Genomic DNA, 20,104 nt, shown 5'->3' on the forward strand with positions numbered 1-20,104 from the left:
ATACTGCCTCTTTTTGCTTTTTCCAGTTCTGCATGTCCCTCTTATATGGGGCTTTAAACATGCTGGTCCTCTGTCTCAAACCCTTTTACCTACACCCACCCACTCATAATATCCTGGTTATCATCTAATAATCCTTTACATCTTGGCTTGGACATTGTGCAAACTTTTCCCTGTTGCCTGCATTTGACCAGATCTCCCTTTACACACTCTCCTAATATTGTCTACTTTTCTATAACATAGCGTTCTTTGTCATCACATACATGTGTTACTATTTGGTAAATGTCACCCACTCTTGCTAAACCATGCTCTTCGAGAAGATTTTTGGGAGGGGGAAAGCTGTCATTTTTCTACCCAGCACATTCCAAAGTGCCTAGTATATAGTAGACACTGATTAGGTAAAGGAAGGCTACTGAGACCAAGAGCAGGGAAAGAAAGAATAGAGTGGTATTCCCTTCTTATTTACAGGATCTTTCTGTTATTTCTAATTAAGCATCTTTTTGTAAAGTGTGTAGAGCTACTTTGATGCACTCTGGTTTTTTTTATTATTATGCTTTAAGTTCTGGGATACATGTGCAGAAAGTGCAGGTTTGTTACATAGATATACACGTGCCATGGTGGTTTGCTGCACCCATCAACCGTCATCTATATTAGGTATTTCTCCTAATGCTCTCCCTCCCCTGGCCCTCTACCCTCTGACAGGCCCCAGTGTGTGATGTTCCCCTCCCTGTGTCCATGGGTTTCCACTGTTCATCTCCCACTTACGAGTGAGAACATGCGGTGTTTGGTTTTTGTTCTTGTGTTAGTTTGCTGAGAATGATGGCTTTCAGTTTTATCCATGTCCCTGAAAAGGACATGATCTCATCCTTTTTTATGGCTTCATCGTATTCCATGGTGTATATGTGCCACATTTTCTTTATCCATATATCATTGATGGGCATTTGGGTTGGTTCCAAGTCTTTGCTATTGTAAATAGTGCTGCAGTAAACATACGAGGCACAGTTTCTACTTGTAGTTTGGCCCAATGCTTTTTCAAGCTTCTCTTGGTATCTTTAAGAAAAATTATTGACACAAAACACTCTCCTTCTTCAAACAACATCACCACTCCTGAGTGCTGATGAGAGAACAATTTAGTGGCCTATTTGACTCAAAGTTTTGTCTCATGTATGTGGTAGCCCTTTCATATATGGACTATCTAGTTAGTGATGCTCTTGATGCCTGTGGGCAAAAGAACAATGGAAAATCCTTGAAACTGGATCTCTCTATCAGATCTCCTAAGCTCAATTAGAAAAAGAGAAAGAAAACATAATCAGTACAAAATTCCATCAAGATCTAATAGTTGACAGATCTTTTGTTTGTGGACTTTTGTTTTACTTTGCCATGTGTCCAGAATTGTAAATTATGTTGCTCTTTATGGGTTTCTTGATTTAATGTTGTTATATAGAATTCTTGGTATCAAGATGGGTCACTCTAATTGTATACTTATTCCTCATGTATTTAGAGTGCCACTTTTTAAAAAAATCATCTGCTTACTATCCTAAATTATTAATATCCTTTGCTGATGCTTTTTAGGGGATACAAATCCCACTAAAATGTCAATAGTTGAAACTAGAATCAAATATTGTTCATTTTCACTTTCATTTTCCATAAATCAGGATTTTTACAAAACAAGTAATTTGTATTTTTCTTTGTATACCATTTCAGATTGGTGATAATATTTTGTAGCAAAATATTACATGTCTTGTACTTTTTTCTTGTAGAGAAAATATACAGTCAATATCAATTGCTCTCATGGAGAGATATATGGTTCTTCTGCAAGTAAAATGCCAAGATACTCCACAGACATATTTGGAGACTATAGTCTCACTCCTCAAAGCAATTTTCACACCCATGGGAGTAGATCTGTGCCCCCCAAACCAGCTGGGCAGCGTAACAACTGCAACTGAATAGCTCTCGAGACTAATTAATAAAATAATGCTCCAGATGCGGTGAAGTGTTATAAATAATTAAAGCTCAAATGTGCCTTAGCAAATATAAACTGACCAATTTTTATATCTTTTGAATACATGTCCTGGCTTTTACAGTTCCTCATTACTGCCTCACTAGACTGACTCGTTTTCAATTAGTGTGTATTATTCTGGTCCAGATATATTTTAAAAACTGACTTCCTTTGTTTTACTTGAGCAGTCACTAAAGTGATATTTATTACTTGTCTACTTCTGTGATTAACCTAGAGAGAGTTTTAAGGAGCAAATCATAGTGGGGAATTTCTAAGGAGAACTGCAATAAAACATCAGCTTATTCAACTCCCTTCCTCCTACCCCAAATTCAAATGGAGATTAGATCTTGATTATAACAACAGTGTAGGTAATGATTTTTTGTTTGCATTTTTACTAATGAAATTGTTGTCACTAGGTTTTCATCTTTCAATTTAAAAAATCTCTATAATCCCTTCCCTAGAGACCATTAAGGACACCTTCAAAGCTTCCCGAGATTTTCTGGTTAAGATTTAGATGGAAGTAATCAATACATACATTATTAAAAGAGTGGACAGAAAGCCATTATTGCTTGGATGCTGTTGACAAATGAAAAGGCTTGAATAAAGTAGTTTACTTGTTCATTTGTCAGGTCATATATTATGCATGTTCGATTTCCTCAGAAGTCACCACAAAGTGAGAAAGAGGCTTAGAAATTCAATAAAATTATCCTGAATCATGTTGTAGATTATACATTTATTTAGGCTAATTCTGTTATCAATGCTGGCCTGCTTACATGGGATACATTTTAGTATGTATGTTAGCGTGATGAGTTATCTGTGTTTTCTTTTTACAGAAAGATAAAATATCTTAGGGTGCCATTTGTGAATGTTAAGATTTAAGTCAACTCTGTGTTAGGAAAAATGCGTTGTTCCCTATCACCTCTGAAAAACAACCAAAAGCTGGGATAGAGTGATTCACTTTTTTTTATTTTTTATATATTTTTTTTAAGATGTTGTCTCGCTCTGTTGCCCAGGCTGGAGTGCAGTGACGCAATCTCGGCTCACTGCAACCTCCGCCTCCTGGATTCAAGTAATTCTCCTGCCTCAGCCTCCTGAGTAGCTGGGACTACAGGTGCCTGCCACCACGCCCGGCTACATTTTTTGTATTTTTAGTAGAGACAGGGTTCATCATGTTAGCCAGGATGGTCTCGATCTCCTGACCTCATGATCCACCCGCCTCAGCCTCCCAAAGTGCTGGGATTACAGGTGTGACCCACTGCGTCTGGCCAGAGTGATTCATTCTAACATTCAATGACCTGGCCTCTTACAGTTTCTAAACCACTCGACAGTTAGTTATATCTACTCTAAGATGTCTTTTTAGCCACGTTGGAGGAAATAGGCATCTTTTTGATCTATTCTTCATCATTTTTGTATAAGTTTGATATCCTATGCAGTCATATTTAGGGATGCTGAATAGAAACGACTTAAAAATTATTTTTAGAACTGCATTTCTAGGCATTTGAGTCTTCTGAAAACTAAGTCTAAGTCTTCTGAAAACTAGCTTTATCATCAAAACTGAAGAACTGAGTCATCTAGGAATTGCTGCTTTTCTTTAATGACTGTAACAAGATGAGATGTGAATAATTTACAAACTGACTTCTCTACCAAAGTCTTCTGTCTCACTTTGTCAAAATATTTTGATGTCCTGACAAATACTCTTTAAAATAGTATTTGTATAGTATTTTGCCTTACAAAGCACTTTCATACACATTATTCATTTAATTACAAATGATCCCTTGATCTTTTTCTGTGCTCTTCCTTTTGCCCCCCAAAAAAATTATTTTAGGAAAAATTATGCCATAACTCAGATTCCTAGAATTTATTGATTCTTTCAAGAAATTTATTTATAAAGAGCCTACTCTATGTTAAGCATATGTTAGTGAACAAAATGAGTCTCTACCTCATGGATGTTTAGATTTTAGTGACAGAAATACATAGTAAACCAATAAATTAATACATGAAAGTATGTCGGGTAGTAAGTGCTATGAAGAGAAAATAAGCAAAGCATGAATAGAGAAAGATTGAGGAGTATTGACCTATGTGAGGAGGTTATTTTGGGGTAAAGACTTGTGTGAGGCTGGGTACTGTGGCTGATGCCTGTAATCCCAGCACTTTGGGAGGCTGAAACGGGCAGATCCCTAGACATCAAGAGTTCGAAACCAGCCTGGCCAACATAGTGAAACCATGTCTCTACCAAAAATTAGCTGGGCATGGTGATGTGTGCCTGTAGTCCCAGCTACCCAGGAGGCTGAGGTACCAGAATCACTTGAACCCAGGAGGCGGAGGTTGAAGTGAACCAAGATTATGCCACCGCGCTCCAGCCTGGGTGACAGAGTAAGACCCTGTCTGAAAACAAACAAACAACAAACAAACAAAACCTGTGTGAGTGAGTGAACCATTCAGAGACCTTGAATGAAGAGGATTCTAGGCAGAAGAAGCACCAAATTCAAAAACCCAATGGTAAGAACAGGTTAGAGTATTGCAGAAATAGCAAGATGGGCTGTGTATCTCAAGGGAAATAAGATCAGTAGACAGTGATAGGTTCTAGAAAGAGGGAAAGGCCAGATAATGAATGGAGGTGGATTTTATTCTGTGTGTAAGGAGACATCACTGGAATGCTCTCAGCAGAGATGATGTGATCTGATTTATGTGTTTAGAAGTTGACTCCTGCTGCTATGGAGAATTAACTATAAAAAGAGCCATACTGAAGACACAGAAAAAGGAGGGTGGTGAAGTCATCTCGGAAGGAAATGATTACTTGGACTAGAGTGGAAATGATAGATATGGTGAATAATTATTTGATCCAAGATATATTTGGAGGGTATAATTGATAGAACTTAAGATAGATAGAATGTGGAGTTTGAGAGGAAGCAAAGAGTCAAGGATAATTCTGAGGTCAATGGCTTGAACAAATAAAATAATGATGTTGCCATCTGAGAAAGACTTGGGAATGATCATGTTTGAGGGTATATGCTTAGAACGAACTAGGGTTCCATTTTTGGATTATGTTGATAGACAGACACAAAGGGTATGATTCAGAAATTATTTACCACTTATACTTGACAACCTCAAATTTTGGCTCAGTATCTTGAGAACATATACAAATTAATTTGTCACAGGGTTTCCGAATAATCCATTCATTTTTACTATCATTTCAGAAGTAATTTCCAAATCTTAAAGTTTAGGCTCAATGACCTAAGACCTAATTCCCTAAATGGCCATGGGAACAGATTGAGTTTTCACCAGTGATCTTTCAAGGTCAGCTCAGAACTTAACCACATTATTGTCAGTAGGAAGTAACTTCCCCAGTGATTGTTGGAAGCAGCCCAGCCTTAGAATGAGAGTCAAACAGCTGTTCAAGATGCTGTGTGTGCACTAAACTATTCCTCCATAGTATCACAGACCTGCAAGTAGGCTGGACTATTCTAGCCCATGCCCTTTGTCTCAGAGAATACAATTTTTGTTTTCAAAGATTTCCAGAAAAATAAATCTCAACACAGAGTTTGTTAAACACACTTTCCCCTTAAACACTCAAACATGGTTTTTCATTGAATATAATTAGATTTTAAAAAAAATTTCAGGCCTGAAATATGTTCATTTACTTTTCAATTTTACATCAATTTATTCAATCTCATTTATAAATTAATATTGTTCATGTTGTTGACTATCTGAAACAATGGCTGGATGTATCTGATACTTCAATCCCTACCTTCACTTTTATTCACAAGTGGAGTGAAAATAAGGCAGGGCTTTTTTTCATCTTATTTAGATGATTATGTAGTCGAACTCATAGAAGCACAGAGTAGAAAAATGGTTGCCAGACATTGTAAGGGGGAGTTGTTGCTCAGTGGATATAAAGTTTGAGTTATGCAAGATGAAAAAGTTCTAGAGAGCTGCTGTATAACACTGTGCCTATAGTTAACAATACCGATTTGTGCACTTAAGAATGTGTTAGCCAAGGTCAGGAGATCGAGACCATCCTGGCTAACACGGTGAAACCCCATCTCTACTAAAAATACAAAAAATTAGCCAGGCGTGGTGGCAGGCACCTGTAGTCCCAGCTACTCGGGAAGCTGAGGCAGGAGAATGGCGTGAACGCGGGAGGCGGAGCTTGCAGTGAGCCAAGATGGCGCCACTGCACTCCAGCCTGGGCAACAGAGCGAGACTCCGTCTCAAAAACAAAACAAAACAAAACAAAAAAAACAGTGTTAACAGGGTAAAGTTCATATTAAGTGTTCTTATCTCAATAAGAAAAGATGATTATGGCCTTTTCTTTGTAGCCCAGATATCCATGTTCATAACTTCTGTAATACTAGCTGTCTCAAATGAATATTAAGGGAAACCTCTCTTTCTGTTGTTTGCTCCATTGCCTCTTTCTTCAAATTCTTTTCTTCCATGAACCCCTATGAATTTGCTTTAGATTCTTGGGGACAATATTCTTGCCACCCTGCCATGTACATTTCTGGATTCCTTGCCCTTTTCCAAGACCTCACTATTAAGTTAATTGAGCATTGCTTGTCCCGAAGTGAGCATTTGATAAAATATTTTTTATGTGTTTGAGACTCAATAAATATAGTGGCTCTTAAAATAAAGAAGGTCCTTTTGGTGACAGAATATATTCAGCAACTTTCTTGTCAGACATAGAAACAATACAGGAGACATAAAAATAAGGTAGAAATAATACAGGAACAAGAATGATGATATAAGATGGCAAAACTATTAAATACAGATCAAGTTACAGATATGACTGTGGTAACATCTTGTTCTATGCCTGCTCAGTATGCATTTGTTGAATGAACAGAACTGTTGGATCATCCTACATTTCAGTCTGTCTGGTGTCCTCTCATCTCCTACCTATCTTGCAGACTACAGGAAAAGCCCCAAGCAGCAGTTCAAACCATGGAACTTCTGAGTGTTTGGACATGAAAATCTCCTTTAAGAAATCACTAGGTTGAAGAAGGCAATGCTAATAGAACCACTTCTTGAGGAAATTCCGCGCAGTGACTCAGCAGTGACACTCAGCTTTGGATCTAGAACATGAGTAGACCTAGAATAAGATCTGTCCATTTTTCCCATTTACAGCATTAATTTTTTCTCTTATGATTCGTGAGTCCAGGCTTTCACCTGCAAGCCTGTTTTGCATCTAAATCAACTTGGCCTACATATTACACACTCTGTTGTTCTAACTGGGTGTTCTGTATTTGAGTCAACAATGTTTATTGAGCGTTTACTATATGCCAAGCTATGGCTATGGTTTTTAAGCATCAATAATAATGATGCTTAGCAGAGACTTTCAAACTGCCACCATAGAACAGGCCTGTGGTCAATTAATGATCTTAACAAATTGATTATAGTATACGAGAACTGGATGTTAGAACTTAGTTAAGATTTTAGCAAATGCCCACATTTTACAAATGAGGACACATAAGAGCAGGAAGAGTTTATCACCTTTTCTGGATCACTGCAGCCAGGTTCTGGCCCAGCCCAGGCTTGAAGCCCAAGGCTCCTACCACTCAGAACAGTGCTCTTTTCACCACTTCAGCCTGCCTCCCAGGATGATTCTGGAAAATTCTGCTTACAAATATGGGTAGTATTTCTAGTCATTCCATCAGATTTATTCTGAAAAACACAAATTACCATTTCAATATGAATATAGGTAAAATTCAGTACCAGGCAAGCTGTACATGATTGAAAGACATCTGTGTTTTGAAAAGCATGGGCTTTTACTCACATCCATAGTAATATGATCCTAAATCCACTGTCCCTAGGAGAAAGCAAGATAGCTTTTCTCCCTGTCATGTCATTACCTGTGCCTAGAGTTCTCATCTTGTTCCTCTCATGAAGCAGATTAATATTTCACCTTTCATCCCCTCCACACATGGTTCTGAGCTACTTCTATTTATGGCATTATTAGATATTTTTATAATATAAGCAGGAAGCAAGAGGGGCAGAAAAAAATAATCAATGGCTGGGTGTGGTGGCTCACACTTGTAATCCCAGCACTTTGGGAGGCCGAGGCAAGTGGATCACCTGAGGTCAGGAGTTTGAGACCAGCTTGCCCAACACAGTGAAACCCCGTCTCTACTGAAAATACAAAAAAAATAGCGGGGCTTGGTGGTGCATGCCTGTAGTCCTAGCTACTCAGGAGGCTGAGGCAAGAGAATGGCTTGAACCCAGGAGGCAGAGGTTGCAGTGAGCCGAGATCATGCCACTGCACTCCAGACTGGGGACAGAGAGAGACTCTGTCTCAAAAAAATAAAATAATAATAAAAAAAAAAATCGGTAACTTGGTTCTTCTCTATTACTTTCAGGAATTTTTTAAGTTTCTGATTTCTTCCATGGCCATTAGGATTTTTCCACTTATGTGGGTTCCAAATTATTGTAAGTTGGGGAGATTTTAGTTTTTGTTATCACTCACTTTCAGCTTCACTTTAGAATTGCAAGATTTAGATTCAAAGTGTGTAATTAACTGATGGCCTTAGGTAAACCCTAACTTATGTGTATCTCAATTTGCATGGATGAAACATTCATAATATAAAAGTATATACCACAAATATACCTACTCAACCAAACTATTGACTCCTTAATGACAAAGATTAAGTCTCTACATCTTCCCTAACTTTGCACATAATAGGTTCAAAGTAAATATTTTTTGAATGAACAAAGTAGTGAGCCAACAATCAGTCACCCAGTTGGCCAGTACTTATGTTGTTTTAAGTGCAATCTACCAGATATTTCAACCTCCATAATAAATGGATTTACCGTGAGATTTATCATTGCTATAATAGTGTAGTAGCATACTTCATTTAAGTTTATTTTGTGAACCTTAAGAAGCTAAAGGAAAAAATCCATGTAGTATTCCTATCATTTTCTAAATAGAATGACAGAATATGATTTTATTTTCATAGAGATGCTCTAAGTCTTTAGTATTGCTTCTAATTCTCCCATATCACTATTTTGGACCTTTGGGTCTGGCTGCCTTGAAAAGGTGAAAAGAAGGTATGGGGAAGAGGATGTGTTTTAACAAAGATAATTTTATCTGTTCAAGGGATTCAGGAAGTAATTATGTTAACATTTGAATGCTAACATCTGAATATTGTAAATACATATTCTGTATGTACGTGGGAGAGAATCTCTATATCTGATACCTTTTCTCGTCATCACATAAAGGAACTGACTTCTCTGGTTTAAGACATTAACCAAAATTTATATGACAAAATCAGTATATATGAGTATATATTTTCTCAAACCGCATTCAAACAGGCCTTTTGGGGAGACAAGACACTTATCAAAATCAAGGCTCTTGACATTAAATATTCTTGTTTGTCTTTCTTTTTTTTTTAAGTCTTCACTTTTCTTTCTTTTAAAATGCAATAAATTATATTACAACATGCAGTTTATGGTGAGTTATTAGATACTGAACAATTGATTTTCCATTATTTTAATGCAAATTCTACATTGCTTTTTTACTATATAAAGCCATTTGTTTTCAGCTCCATGCTACAAAGACCACAGATGTTCATTGCCTAGAACAGTGTCTGATACATAGTAGTTGCTTGAAGTTTGTTAAGTGACTAAATTAAGGAGGATCTTACATATACCATATTTAAAATTACATATTATTATTTATAGTTTTTCCCACATAATAAGAATTATTACCATTTTCTTTATCCTCTGACCTCCTTGAACCAACTATTTCTCTCTTTTGTGGGAGTTTTATCCTTTTGTATTTAATCTGAATCTTTTGAAATTCTAAAGATACAATCACTTAACCCTCTCTTCCATGCACTTTCTTTTCTTAGTTTCAGGCAACAATGTGAAAATAATGGTGCTTATGTCTTTGTAATAACAGAACTTTCTTTGTCTTTTCTTTAGCCCCATTTTAATCCTCAATGACTCATATGTAAGAAATGAACTGTGCAGCTGTGGTGGATCTAAGCCCTTGGCAACAATTCAATGGGCAAACAAGTGGTCTCTCACAATGGATGGTCCTTAGCTTTGAATTATTTACTGTCCAGTTTTAACAATGGAATTATATCATCAAATAGTGCCTTGGACTTTTAAAGTTTGATAAGACCTTTAAGATCCATTTCCTTATTTTACAGACCTTGTTCCAACATTATCTCCACCTTCTGTCAAAGGTCGTAACATACAGCTTTCTCTGCTAGGGTGACCAACTTTCCTGGTTTTCCTGAGACTGTCCAATTTTCCTGAGACTATCCTGGTTTTAACATCGAAAGTCTCTCATCCTGAAAAACTCAGTGCTGGGCAAACCAAGATGGTTGGTTACCCAACTGCTAGCTTCTTCCATCTTTCACTCTAGGTTCAAATCATTCCTATGCTAAAAAGAACTTCTTATCCCTTTATCTTGTTATCTTCTCTGTCCTCCTGTCCTGTCTTCCTCTTTTCCTTGTCAGAAAAAGAAAACTGAACAGTTAATTTTCACTTGAAATACCTACTCCTTCTTCCACTCGCTCCTCAGCTACACCTACTTCTGAGGCTTCTGCCCTCCACTGAAATTGCTCTCACCACATCTAGTGAACACTCTGCAATACTGATCTTACTTTACTTCTATGTTTCATTGGGCACACTTGGTCACCCTCTTCCTCTCAAAATTCTCACTCTCTCCTTGAAATTTCTACACTCCTCATTTCCCCTAATCTCTCCACCTATTTGTTCCTTTTCGGGCTCTCAAGAGATCCCGTTCCTCTCTTTGCCCATTAAAATTTGATATGTAGGCACTCAATGTGTATTAGCTGAATGAGAAAATAACTCCTAAATATTTTTTTTTCTCCACAAACCTCAGATTTTATTATTTCCTTGTGGAAGGATATTACTTTCCAAGCTGAGCATATCACAGTCCTTTACTCTGTCCCCCATGCACAGAACATCTCCCGCCCACACACACAAGTTGTGTTTTTAATATTGCTCTTCAATAATTTTATCCTGAATGAGCATGAAGTGTTCTGAATCAGAGGGAGATTTCATTTAATTACCTTACAGTAAATATTGTTGCTGCACCCTTCCTTTGCCCAAAGACTTACCCACAGGGCAACATGATGAACGCTGATGAAATATTTTCCTACTTGAGTGGCTGGGTACTCCCTAAGTGGGAGACTAGGAAAAATCTTTTCCCTCTGCTTATAAAGGAAGAGGCTGCTATCCCTCTCTCCTTCTGAAAGATTCTCTGTGGAAACATAATGCGCCTGAGTTCTAACTCCAGCTTCTCCAGAAACCAGCTAGTCCTATGTGTCTCATGTTTTACAATCTAGAAATGTCTCCAAGGTCTGGGTTTCATATTTTTGAAATGTAAATACCTAGAGAGATACCCACTCCAGTCTTTCTGACAACACAGAGTTTAGCTTAGGAACCTACCCTGAGCTATAACCATTTGACCCTCTTGGATCAGAGAAATGAACTAGACAAATCGCTACAGATCTAATCTCCACGGTGTGGGAAGTTTCTCAGGAGGCTAGAGCATTCTGTAGGTGAACTGAGACATCCAGGGAAGTTTATTTCCTCATACTTAGTTGAATTCCACCCAGCATTTGCTCATCTATTCAATCTAGACACTGAGAGTCATTCTTGTTTCTTTTTCTCTCTTCTCTCCAGTATCTATTCAGTCACCAAATTTTCACACTTCAGATTTTTAGACATTCCCTTATTCTATCCCTGTCATTTTTCCTGGTACCATTGCCCTGAGTCAGATCCTCATAATCTTGCACTGAATTCTTACAATCGCCTCATTATCTCTCTGATTCCATTTCTGTTCTTCTCAAATACATACTCTGTATTTATATCAGGAAGATCTATTTGAAACACACATATTCCTGTGCCACTCCCTTGGTTAAAACCGTTCAAAGATTCCTGATTACCTTCAAGGCAACACTAAGCCTCTTAGCAGACCATATATGATCATAGAGAGGCAGAGCTTCAAATTCTGGTTTAAAAATCTAATATATTTCCAGATAATGATAGTGTCTTTTTCATCTTTGGACATGCCCTCTGCTTGTTCTTTATGCTCTAGAAACACTGGCCTGCTTGAGATATCAATATATACCATACTGTTCTATGTCCTATGTCTCTGCACTTGCATTTTCCTCTTCTTGGAATGTCCTCTAGCATACTCTTCCTTGAATAAATCATGCTCATGCCTTTGAATTCTATATGATTACTAGCTTCTCCTGGAAGCTTTTCCTGATTTTCTTCCCCATATTGTGCAAGTCTATAGCACTGTCTACATTGTATTGAAATTATTTACATGTTTGACTCTTCCATTATATGTTAAAAGTTCCTATATAGAAAGGGCTGTTTTGCATTCAACTTTGTATTTCCAGTTTCAAGTACAACCACTGACACATGATAGTTCAATAGAGGGAGCCATTATTATTTTTATAATAGTAATGTCAGTATTAATTGCCTCCAGCCAGGTCCAAACAGAGAACTAGGCATAATGATAATTTACTTGAATCTGGGAAACTTATTGTATGAAAAAAACACACAAGAGTACAGCAACTGTATACACACACACACACACACACACACAGATTTCAAGTGAAATATTAGGAGAATCAGCTTTATATGCAAGCAAAGTAAATAACTCATGTATCCAGCATGATTTTAGGGTACAGAAATATCCTATTATTCAGAAATTTCTTCCCTATCTATAGGCTGAATCCTAATATTCTACTTACAGAGCTCCAGTATTTTGGTTCAAACGCCTTCCCTTTCTCTGTTGAGTTGTAAATAACTGTGGATGATGAATCATTTTGCAAAGTATCAGACTCAGGATTCTTTTGAATGGTGAACACCACTAAGATTTTATTAAAAAATGTGTCATACAATACAGCTGTGGAACACTTCTGTAACATAATGGTGTATCTGAATTTCGAGGAAGAATACTGCTAATTTGTTTTTCTCCAGTGAAAAAACAGGGCTTAAATTCAGCAGGCAACATTGCTAAAAGTAAGATAGAGTTGAAAAAAGTTATAGAAATTAAGCCCTAGATCAGGGCAAATATTATTACTGTTATTGTTAAACAGATATATTAGCATGTATGTAGCATGCACTTAATAATTTTATTAATACCCTCACTTCTGAGATCAAAGAACCTGGGTCAATAACTCTCTTCAATGGTGTCAGAGTATCTGTTAGGTTATTCTAGGCTCACGGTATGCCTCGCGATCCTTTTAGCACTCAATTATGTATGAACTTACTGTTTTCACTCTGCTTCTACTGTTAATTTTCTCCCTTCTTTGGATCTAGAAACTTTTTTTTTCTTTTTTTTTTTTATTATACTTTAAGTTCTAGGGTACATGTGCATAACGTTTATATCATGTATAACTCCCCAATGCAATCCCTCCCTCCTCCCCTCTCCCCCTGATAGGCCCCAGTGTGTGATGTTCCCCTTCCCGAGTCCAAGTGATCTCATTGTTCAGTTCCCACCTATGAGTGAGAACATGCGGTGTTTGGTTTTCTCTTCTTGTGATAGTTTGCTAAGAATGATGGTTTCCAGCTGCATCCATGTCCCTACAAAGGACACAAACTCATCCTTTTTATGGCTGCATAGTATTCCATGGGGTATATGTGCCACATTTTCTTAATCCAGTCTGTCACAGATGGACATTTGGGTTGATTCCAAGTCTTTGCTATTGTGAATAGTGCCGCAATAAACATACGTGTGCATGTGTCTTTGTAGTAGAGTAATTTTAATCCTTTGGGTATATACCCAGTAGTGGGATGGCTGGGTCATATGGTACATCTAGTTCTAGATCCTTGAGGAATCGCCATACTGTTTTCCATAATGGTTGAACTAGTTTACAATCCCACCAACAGTGTAAAAGTGTTCCTATTTCTCCACATCCTCTCCAACATCTATTGTTTCCTGACTTCTTAATGATTGCCATTCTAACTGGTGTGAGATGGTATCTCATTGTGGTTTTGATTTGCATTTCTCTGATGGCCAGTGATGATGAGCATTTTTTCATGTGTCTGTTGGCTGTATGGATGTCTTCTTTTGAGAAATGTCTGTTCATATCCTTTCCCCACTTTTTGATGGGGTTGTTTGTTTTTTTCTTGTATATTTGTTTGAGTTCTTTGTAGATTCTGGATATTAGCCCTTTGTCAGATGAGTAGGTTGCAAAAATTTTCTCCCATTCTGTAGGTTGCCTGTTCACTCTGATGGTAGTTTCTTTTGCTGTGCAAAAGCTCTTTAGTTTAATTAGATCCCATTTGTCAATTTTGGCTTTTGCTGCCGTTGCTTTTGGTGTTTTAGACATGAAGTCCTTGCCCATGCCTATGTCCTGAATGGTACTACCTAGATTTCTTCTAGGGTTTTTATGGTATTAGGTCTAACATTTAAGTCTCTAATCCATCTTGAATTAATTTTCGTATAAGGGGTAAGGAAAGGATCCAGTTTCAGCTTTCTACTTATGGCTAGCCAATTTTCCCAGCACCATTTATTAAATAGGGAATCCTTTCCCCATTTCTTGTTTCTCTCAGGTTTGTCAAAGATCAGATGGCTGTAGATGTGTGGTATTATTTCTGAGGACTCTGTTCTGTTCCATTGGTCTATTCTCTGTTGTGGTACCAGTACCATGCTGTTTTGGTTACTGTAGCCTTGTAGTATACTTTGAAGTCAGGTAGCGTGACGCCTCCAGCTTTGTCCTTTTGACCTAGGATTGTCTTGCAATGCGGGCTCTTTTTTGGTTCCATATGAACTTTAAAGCAGTTTTTTTCCAATTCTGTGAAGAAAGTCATTGGTAGCTTGATGGGGATGGCATTGAATCTATAAATAACCTTGGGCAGTATGGCCATTTTCACGATATTGATTCTTCCTATCCATGAGCATGGTATGTTCTTCCATTTGTTTGTGTCCTCTTTGATTTCACTGAGCAGTGGTTTGTAGTTCTCCTTGAAGAGGTCCTTTACATCCCTTGTAAGCTGGATTCCTAGGTATTGTATTCTCTTTGAAGCAATTGTGAATGGAAGTTGATTCCTGATTTGGCTCTCTGCTTGTCTGTTACTGGTGTATAAGAATGCTTGTGATTTTTGCACATTAATTTTGTATCCTGAGACTTTGCTGAAGTTTCTTATCAGCTTAAGGAGATTTTGGGCTGAGACGATGGGGTTTTCTAAATATACAATCATGTCATCTGCAAACAGGGACAATTTGACTTCTTCTTTTCCTAACTGGATACCCTTGATTTCTTTCTCTTGCCTGATTGCCCTAGCCAGAACTTCCAACACTATGTTGAATAGGAGTGGTGAGAGAGGGCATCCCTGTCTTGTGCCAGTTTTCAAAGGGAATTTTTCCAGTTTTTGCCCATTCAGTATGATATTAGCTGTGGGTTTGTCATAAATAGCTCTTATTATTTTGAGGTACGTTCCATCAATACCGAATTTAGTGAGCGTTTTTAGCATAAAGGGCTGTTGAATTTTGTCAAAAGCCTTTTCTGCATCTATTGAGATAATCATGTGGTTCTTGTCTTTGGTTCTGTTTATATGCTGGATTACGTTTATTGATTTGCGAATGTTGAACCAGCCTTGCATCCCAGGGATGAAGCCCACTTGATCATGGTGGATAAGCTTTTTGATGTGCTGCTGAATCCGGTTTGCCAGTATTTTATTGAGAATTTTTGCATCGATGTTCATCAGGGATATTGGTCTAAAATTCTCTTTTTTTGTTGTGTCTCTGCCAGGCTTTGGTATCAGGATGATGTTGGCCTCATAAAATGAGTTAGGGAGGATTCCCTCTTTTTCTATTGATTGGAATAGTTTCAGAAGGAATGGTACCAGCTCCTCCCTGTACCTCTGGTAGAATTCAGCTGTGAATCCATCTGGTCCTGGACTTTTTTTGGTGGGTAGGCTATTAATTGTTGCCTCAATTTCAGAGCCTGTTATTGGTCTATTCAGGGATTCAACTTCTTCCTGGTTCAGTCTTGGGAGAGTGTAAGTGTCCAGAAATTATCCATTCTTCTAGATTTTCTAGTTGATTTGCGTAGAGGCATTTATAGTATTCTCTGAGGTTGTTTGTATTTCTGTGGGGTCGGTGGTGATATCCCCTTTATCATTTTTTATTGCGTCTATTTGATTCCTCTCTCCTTTCTTCTTTATTAGTCTTGCTAGCGGTCTGTCAATTTTGTTGATCTTTTCAAAAAACCAACTCCTGGATTCATTGATTTTTTGGAGGGTTTTTTGTGACTCTATCTCCTTCAGTTCTGCTCTGATCTTAGTTATTTCTTGCCTTCTGCTAGCTTTTGAATGTGTTTGCTCTAGACTTTTTGAAGGCAGAAACTATTCATTTTGTTTTTCTCTTGATCCCCTGGATAAAGGAAGATTACAGATTAAACATTATTCTAGGTCTGTTCATTTATAGAAACTAGTGCCTGCAATTCCTACATCCATAATAGCTCAAAACATTTCTACTATTCTCGAAGAGGTCACAATGGATGATGTAATGGCTATTTTTCAAAAGTGTTGGGACTTTTCACTTAGCTTACCTATTTTATACCTTGTCAGACATTTTGACAGAATTAACTGGTGATTATCAGTTGGATTAATTGTATACTTTAATATAGCCTAAGGTCCTGTAAATGACCTTAAGGCTTCCCATTATGTACTGGATATCCATTATTTGGGTGTGTTTAAGTCTCATTAGCCACGCTAGAGCTTTGCAATATATACCTTGCAACCTTACCTGTAGATTTCAAGTATGGCTGTCAGGTTAGGTAAACAAAGCACTCTTATCTCAATGAGAGGGCATTAACCGTTGGGAATGCTCCCCCTATCTCCCCAGAATAGCTTTACAAACAAAGTGCTTTCCTCATTAACAGATAGACCCATGTAGCCTTTTTAAAAAATCATTTTATAACCATCAGTGTATAAATAAAAGAGATAGAAATTGACCTGGGAGTTTCATAAACAAGTTCTAAGCACCCAGGATTAATTTTGAGAAGAATGCCACAAGCCAAATAAGCACTTCTTTTCATCTCCTTTCACAGGCTTCAAGAGGGAATTGAAAACTAAAGAACCTGTAATCATGAGTACTCTTGAGACTGTACGAATATTTCTGACAGAGCAGCCTTTGGAAGGACTAGAAAAACTCTACCAGGAGCCCAGAGGTAATTGAATGTGGAACTATAATAACATATTGATAGAAGGATCAGTGGTGACAGAGCAGCCCATCCATTCTTGCTGCCAGGGCCTGGTATAGCTCTCATATTTTCTTGGTTAAATAGAATCAATTCAAATTAAGCATAGATGCTGAAAAAAAAATAAGGACTCATAAACTACCATGCATAAATCTGTTTGCACATTCATAAATAAACATTAAAAGAGATTAGCAATCAGTTATTGGAACATTTAGAAAATAATAAACAAAGGGAGTTATCTGTTAGGAGGAATTCTATTGTTGCAAAGACTACAAGTTAATTTTCCATTTAAGAGCCTGCCTAAAGTAAATGAGAGCTTGTGCTATGCATCCTAACGTTTTCGGATTGATATAAGGTAGAAACTCAGGAACACATACTTTAGATGTTCTGGGCTGTATCAAAATTTATGCCAAAGTATAAAAAAGCCATTAATCAGTAGGTTACCCTCTTGTTAAACTGTACTCTTTCTTTCTTCCAGTATGACCTTTTTGACAATGTTTAAAAAAAAAAAAAATGAATGTGGCCTAAAACCTTGTCGTATTGCCAATTTAGAGCTGCCTCCTGAGGAGAGAGCCCAGAATGTCACTCGACTTCTACGAAAGCAGGCTGAGGAGGTCAATACTGAGTGGGAAAAATTGAACCTGCACTCCGCTGACTGGCAGAGAAAAATAGATGAGACCCTCGAAAGACTCCAGGAACTTCAAGAGGCCACGGATGAGCTGGACCTCAAGCTGCGCCAAGCTGAGGTGATCAAGGAATCCTGGCAGCCAGTGGGTGATCTCCTCATTGACTCTCTCCAAGATCACCTCGAGAAAGTCAAGGTACCGTCTACTTCTTTGCTTCGGGGCTCTTTGAGAGACTCAAAAGAGCTTCTAATCTGAACTTGAGTGCAGTGTTATCTTCCCACAAAGTTAAAGCTAGAGCACTTAGGCAATAGAAATCAGTCCATCTTTCACAAATTCAGTCTTCTTTCACATGGTATTTTCTCCAAGAGAAGACAGTGATCTAATCATTTGTCTGTCTTCAGTTATATGAAATGAAATATTTAAAAAGTTACAGGGCAAGAAATCATTTTGGCTTTGCTATTAAGTGATTGTACTAAAGTCTGATATGTGTGTGTGTGTGTGTGTGTGTGTGTGTGTTGCTTGTGTTACTTAGTATCAGAATACAGAAAAATAAAACACTTAAGCAAGAGCCAGGAGTCTAGGTGTTGGCCCTTTTGCTAACTAAATTATATGACTTGGGTAAGTTATGGTATGGTGAAATAAGGTCGTTAATGTGTGGCCCTTCCCTTGGAAGGCAACATTTGTAATACAGTTTCAGGTTTCATTGGCCCACTGCAGAAGTGAGGGAAAATCATTATATATTTGGAAGACCACTGTCTGTAAGACCAAAGTTAAATTCCCTTGTGGCACAAAGATGGCAAATGTATTCTACAGGAAAAAATACATATTCAGGACTATCATTTTGAGATCAGCAACTACTCATCTATTGTCAACACCACAAAAGTCCTCCTAGATTAAAATTCAAAAGAAGTTAAATTCCCTCATGCACTCAGCATGTTTGCCAGCATCTCAGCATCCTCATTCTAGAAGTGTCCTCTTCCTTGGCTTTCATGGAACTGTTCCATCCATGTTCTTCTTCCTACATTTTTCTAGATTCTTCCCTTCTAGAAATTCTAGATTCTACCCACCCTTCAAATACTGTTGTGCCCAAGTTTCTAACCTTACCCTAATTCTCTTTTGATTGTTTAAACCCTCCGTGTTTGAGATGGCATGGATGGTGATGTATCTACATTTCTAGTCCACATCTCTCTTCTGATCTCTGAATCCATATGGCATCAGGATCACAAATGCAACTATTCTGAAACCAAGTTCATTTGTTCCCGTTTTTCCATGTCCCTACTTCTGTCCCCTCCTATCTGACTTTTTTTTTTCCCCCTGTTTCCTATTTCAGTTAATGAATCATCATCCAACAAATTTTCCAGGCTAGAAACTTTAGGTTCATCCTTAAACCCTTCTGCATTTTCACTGACGGCACATGATGGCTCATGTTACCTCAGAATAGCTCTTTTATCTTTTCTTTCCTCTTTTAACCAACGTCCTTTTTAATCCCCAGCATCTTTTACTTAGATGATAACAGTATACATCTTTAAATCCCATTCACCCCTCCGTGTGCCTGGCATATCTTAGATACTGCATTTTAAATGTTTGGTGAATTAATGGATGGATGAATGGTTTCTTTACTGATGTTCCTGCATTACCCAGCCTCTTCCAACTCTAATCCAAACTCCTTGCAGAAGAATGCTTGCCTAGAAAATGAAATCCAATGAATAAGGAGATTAAGTGGCTATTTTCTTCCTAGCCCTGGCTTACCTTCTCAGCCATAGCTCCCGTTCTCCAGACCATTTAATACACTCTGCCCATATGATATATATATATATGATGGCATATTTGGAAAAAGGGGTGATATGGGCAGAGTGTATTGAATGTGTGCGTGTAAAGTATGTATGTGTGTGTGTATATATGTATGTATATGTATATACATACATACCTAGATACATACATATATATACATCGATATATATACACACACATATATATATCTGCCTTTGCAAATGCTGTTCTCTCTGTCTGGATCCCCCTACGTTGTCTACTTGGTGAATTTTCACTCAGCCCTCAAGGACCAGCCAAAATGTTACCTATCTTTGTTGTCTTTCCTGGGTGTCTACAACCCCCAATTCCCACCAAGCAGAAGAAACTGCTCACAGTTGGTGCTCTCATAGATCACCAAGCTTGCTAAATTGTCACGCTTAAATTTCACATATATTGTAGCAACATGCGTATGCATTTTTTTTCTCCCGGAGAAAGTGAGGTTGCTAAGAGCAAGGATCATACTGTACATCTTTGGGCTCCTA

General features: G+C 37.7%; 1 protein-coding gene across 1 annotated transcript in view; it reads left to right on the forward strand.

The window, feature by feature from the left end:
- DMD (dystrophin) overlaps nt 1–20,104 on the forward strand; it is a 2,224,438-nt gene that overhangs the window by 1,847,305 nt on the left and 357,029 nt on the right. Inside the window, 3 exon segments of the mRNA XM_033201414.1 lie at nt 1,758–1,926; nt 17,038–17,157; nt 17,740–18,008. Coding sequence (XP_033057305.1) covers nt 1,758–1,926; nt 17,038–17,157; nt 17,740–18,008 — 558 coding nt within the window.

This window comes from Trachypithecus francoisi, unplaced genomic scaffold (genome assembly GCF_009764315.1).
Source record: "Trachypithecus francoisi isolate TF-2019V2 unplaced genomic scaffold, Tfra_2.0 Lachesis_group6, whole genome shotgun sequence".
NCBI lineage: Eukaryota > Metazoa > Chordata > Mammalia > Primates > Cercopithecidae > Trachypithecus > Trachypithecus francoisi.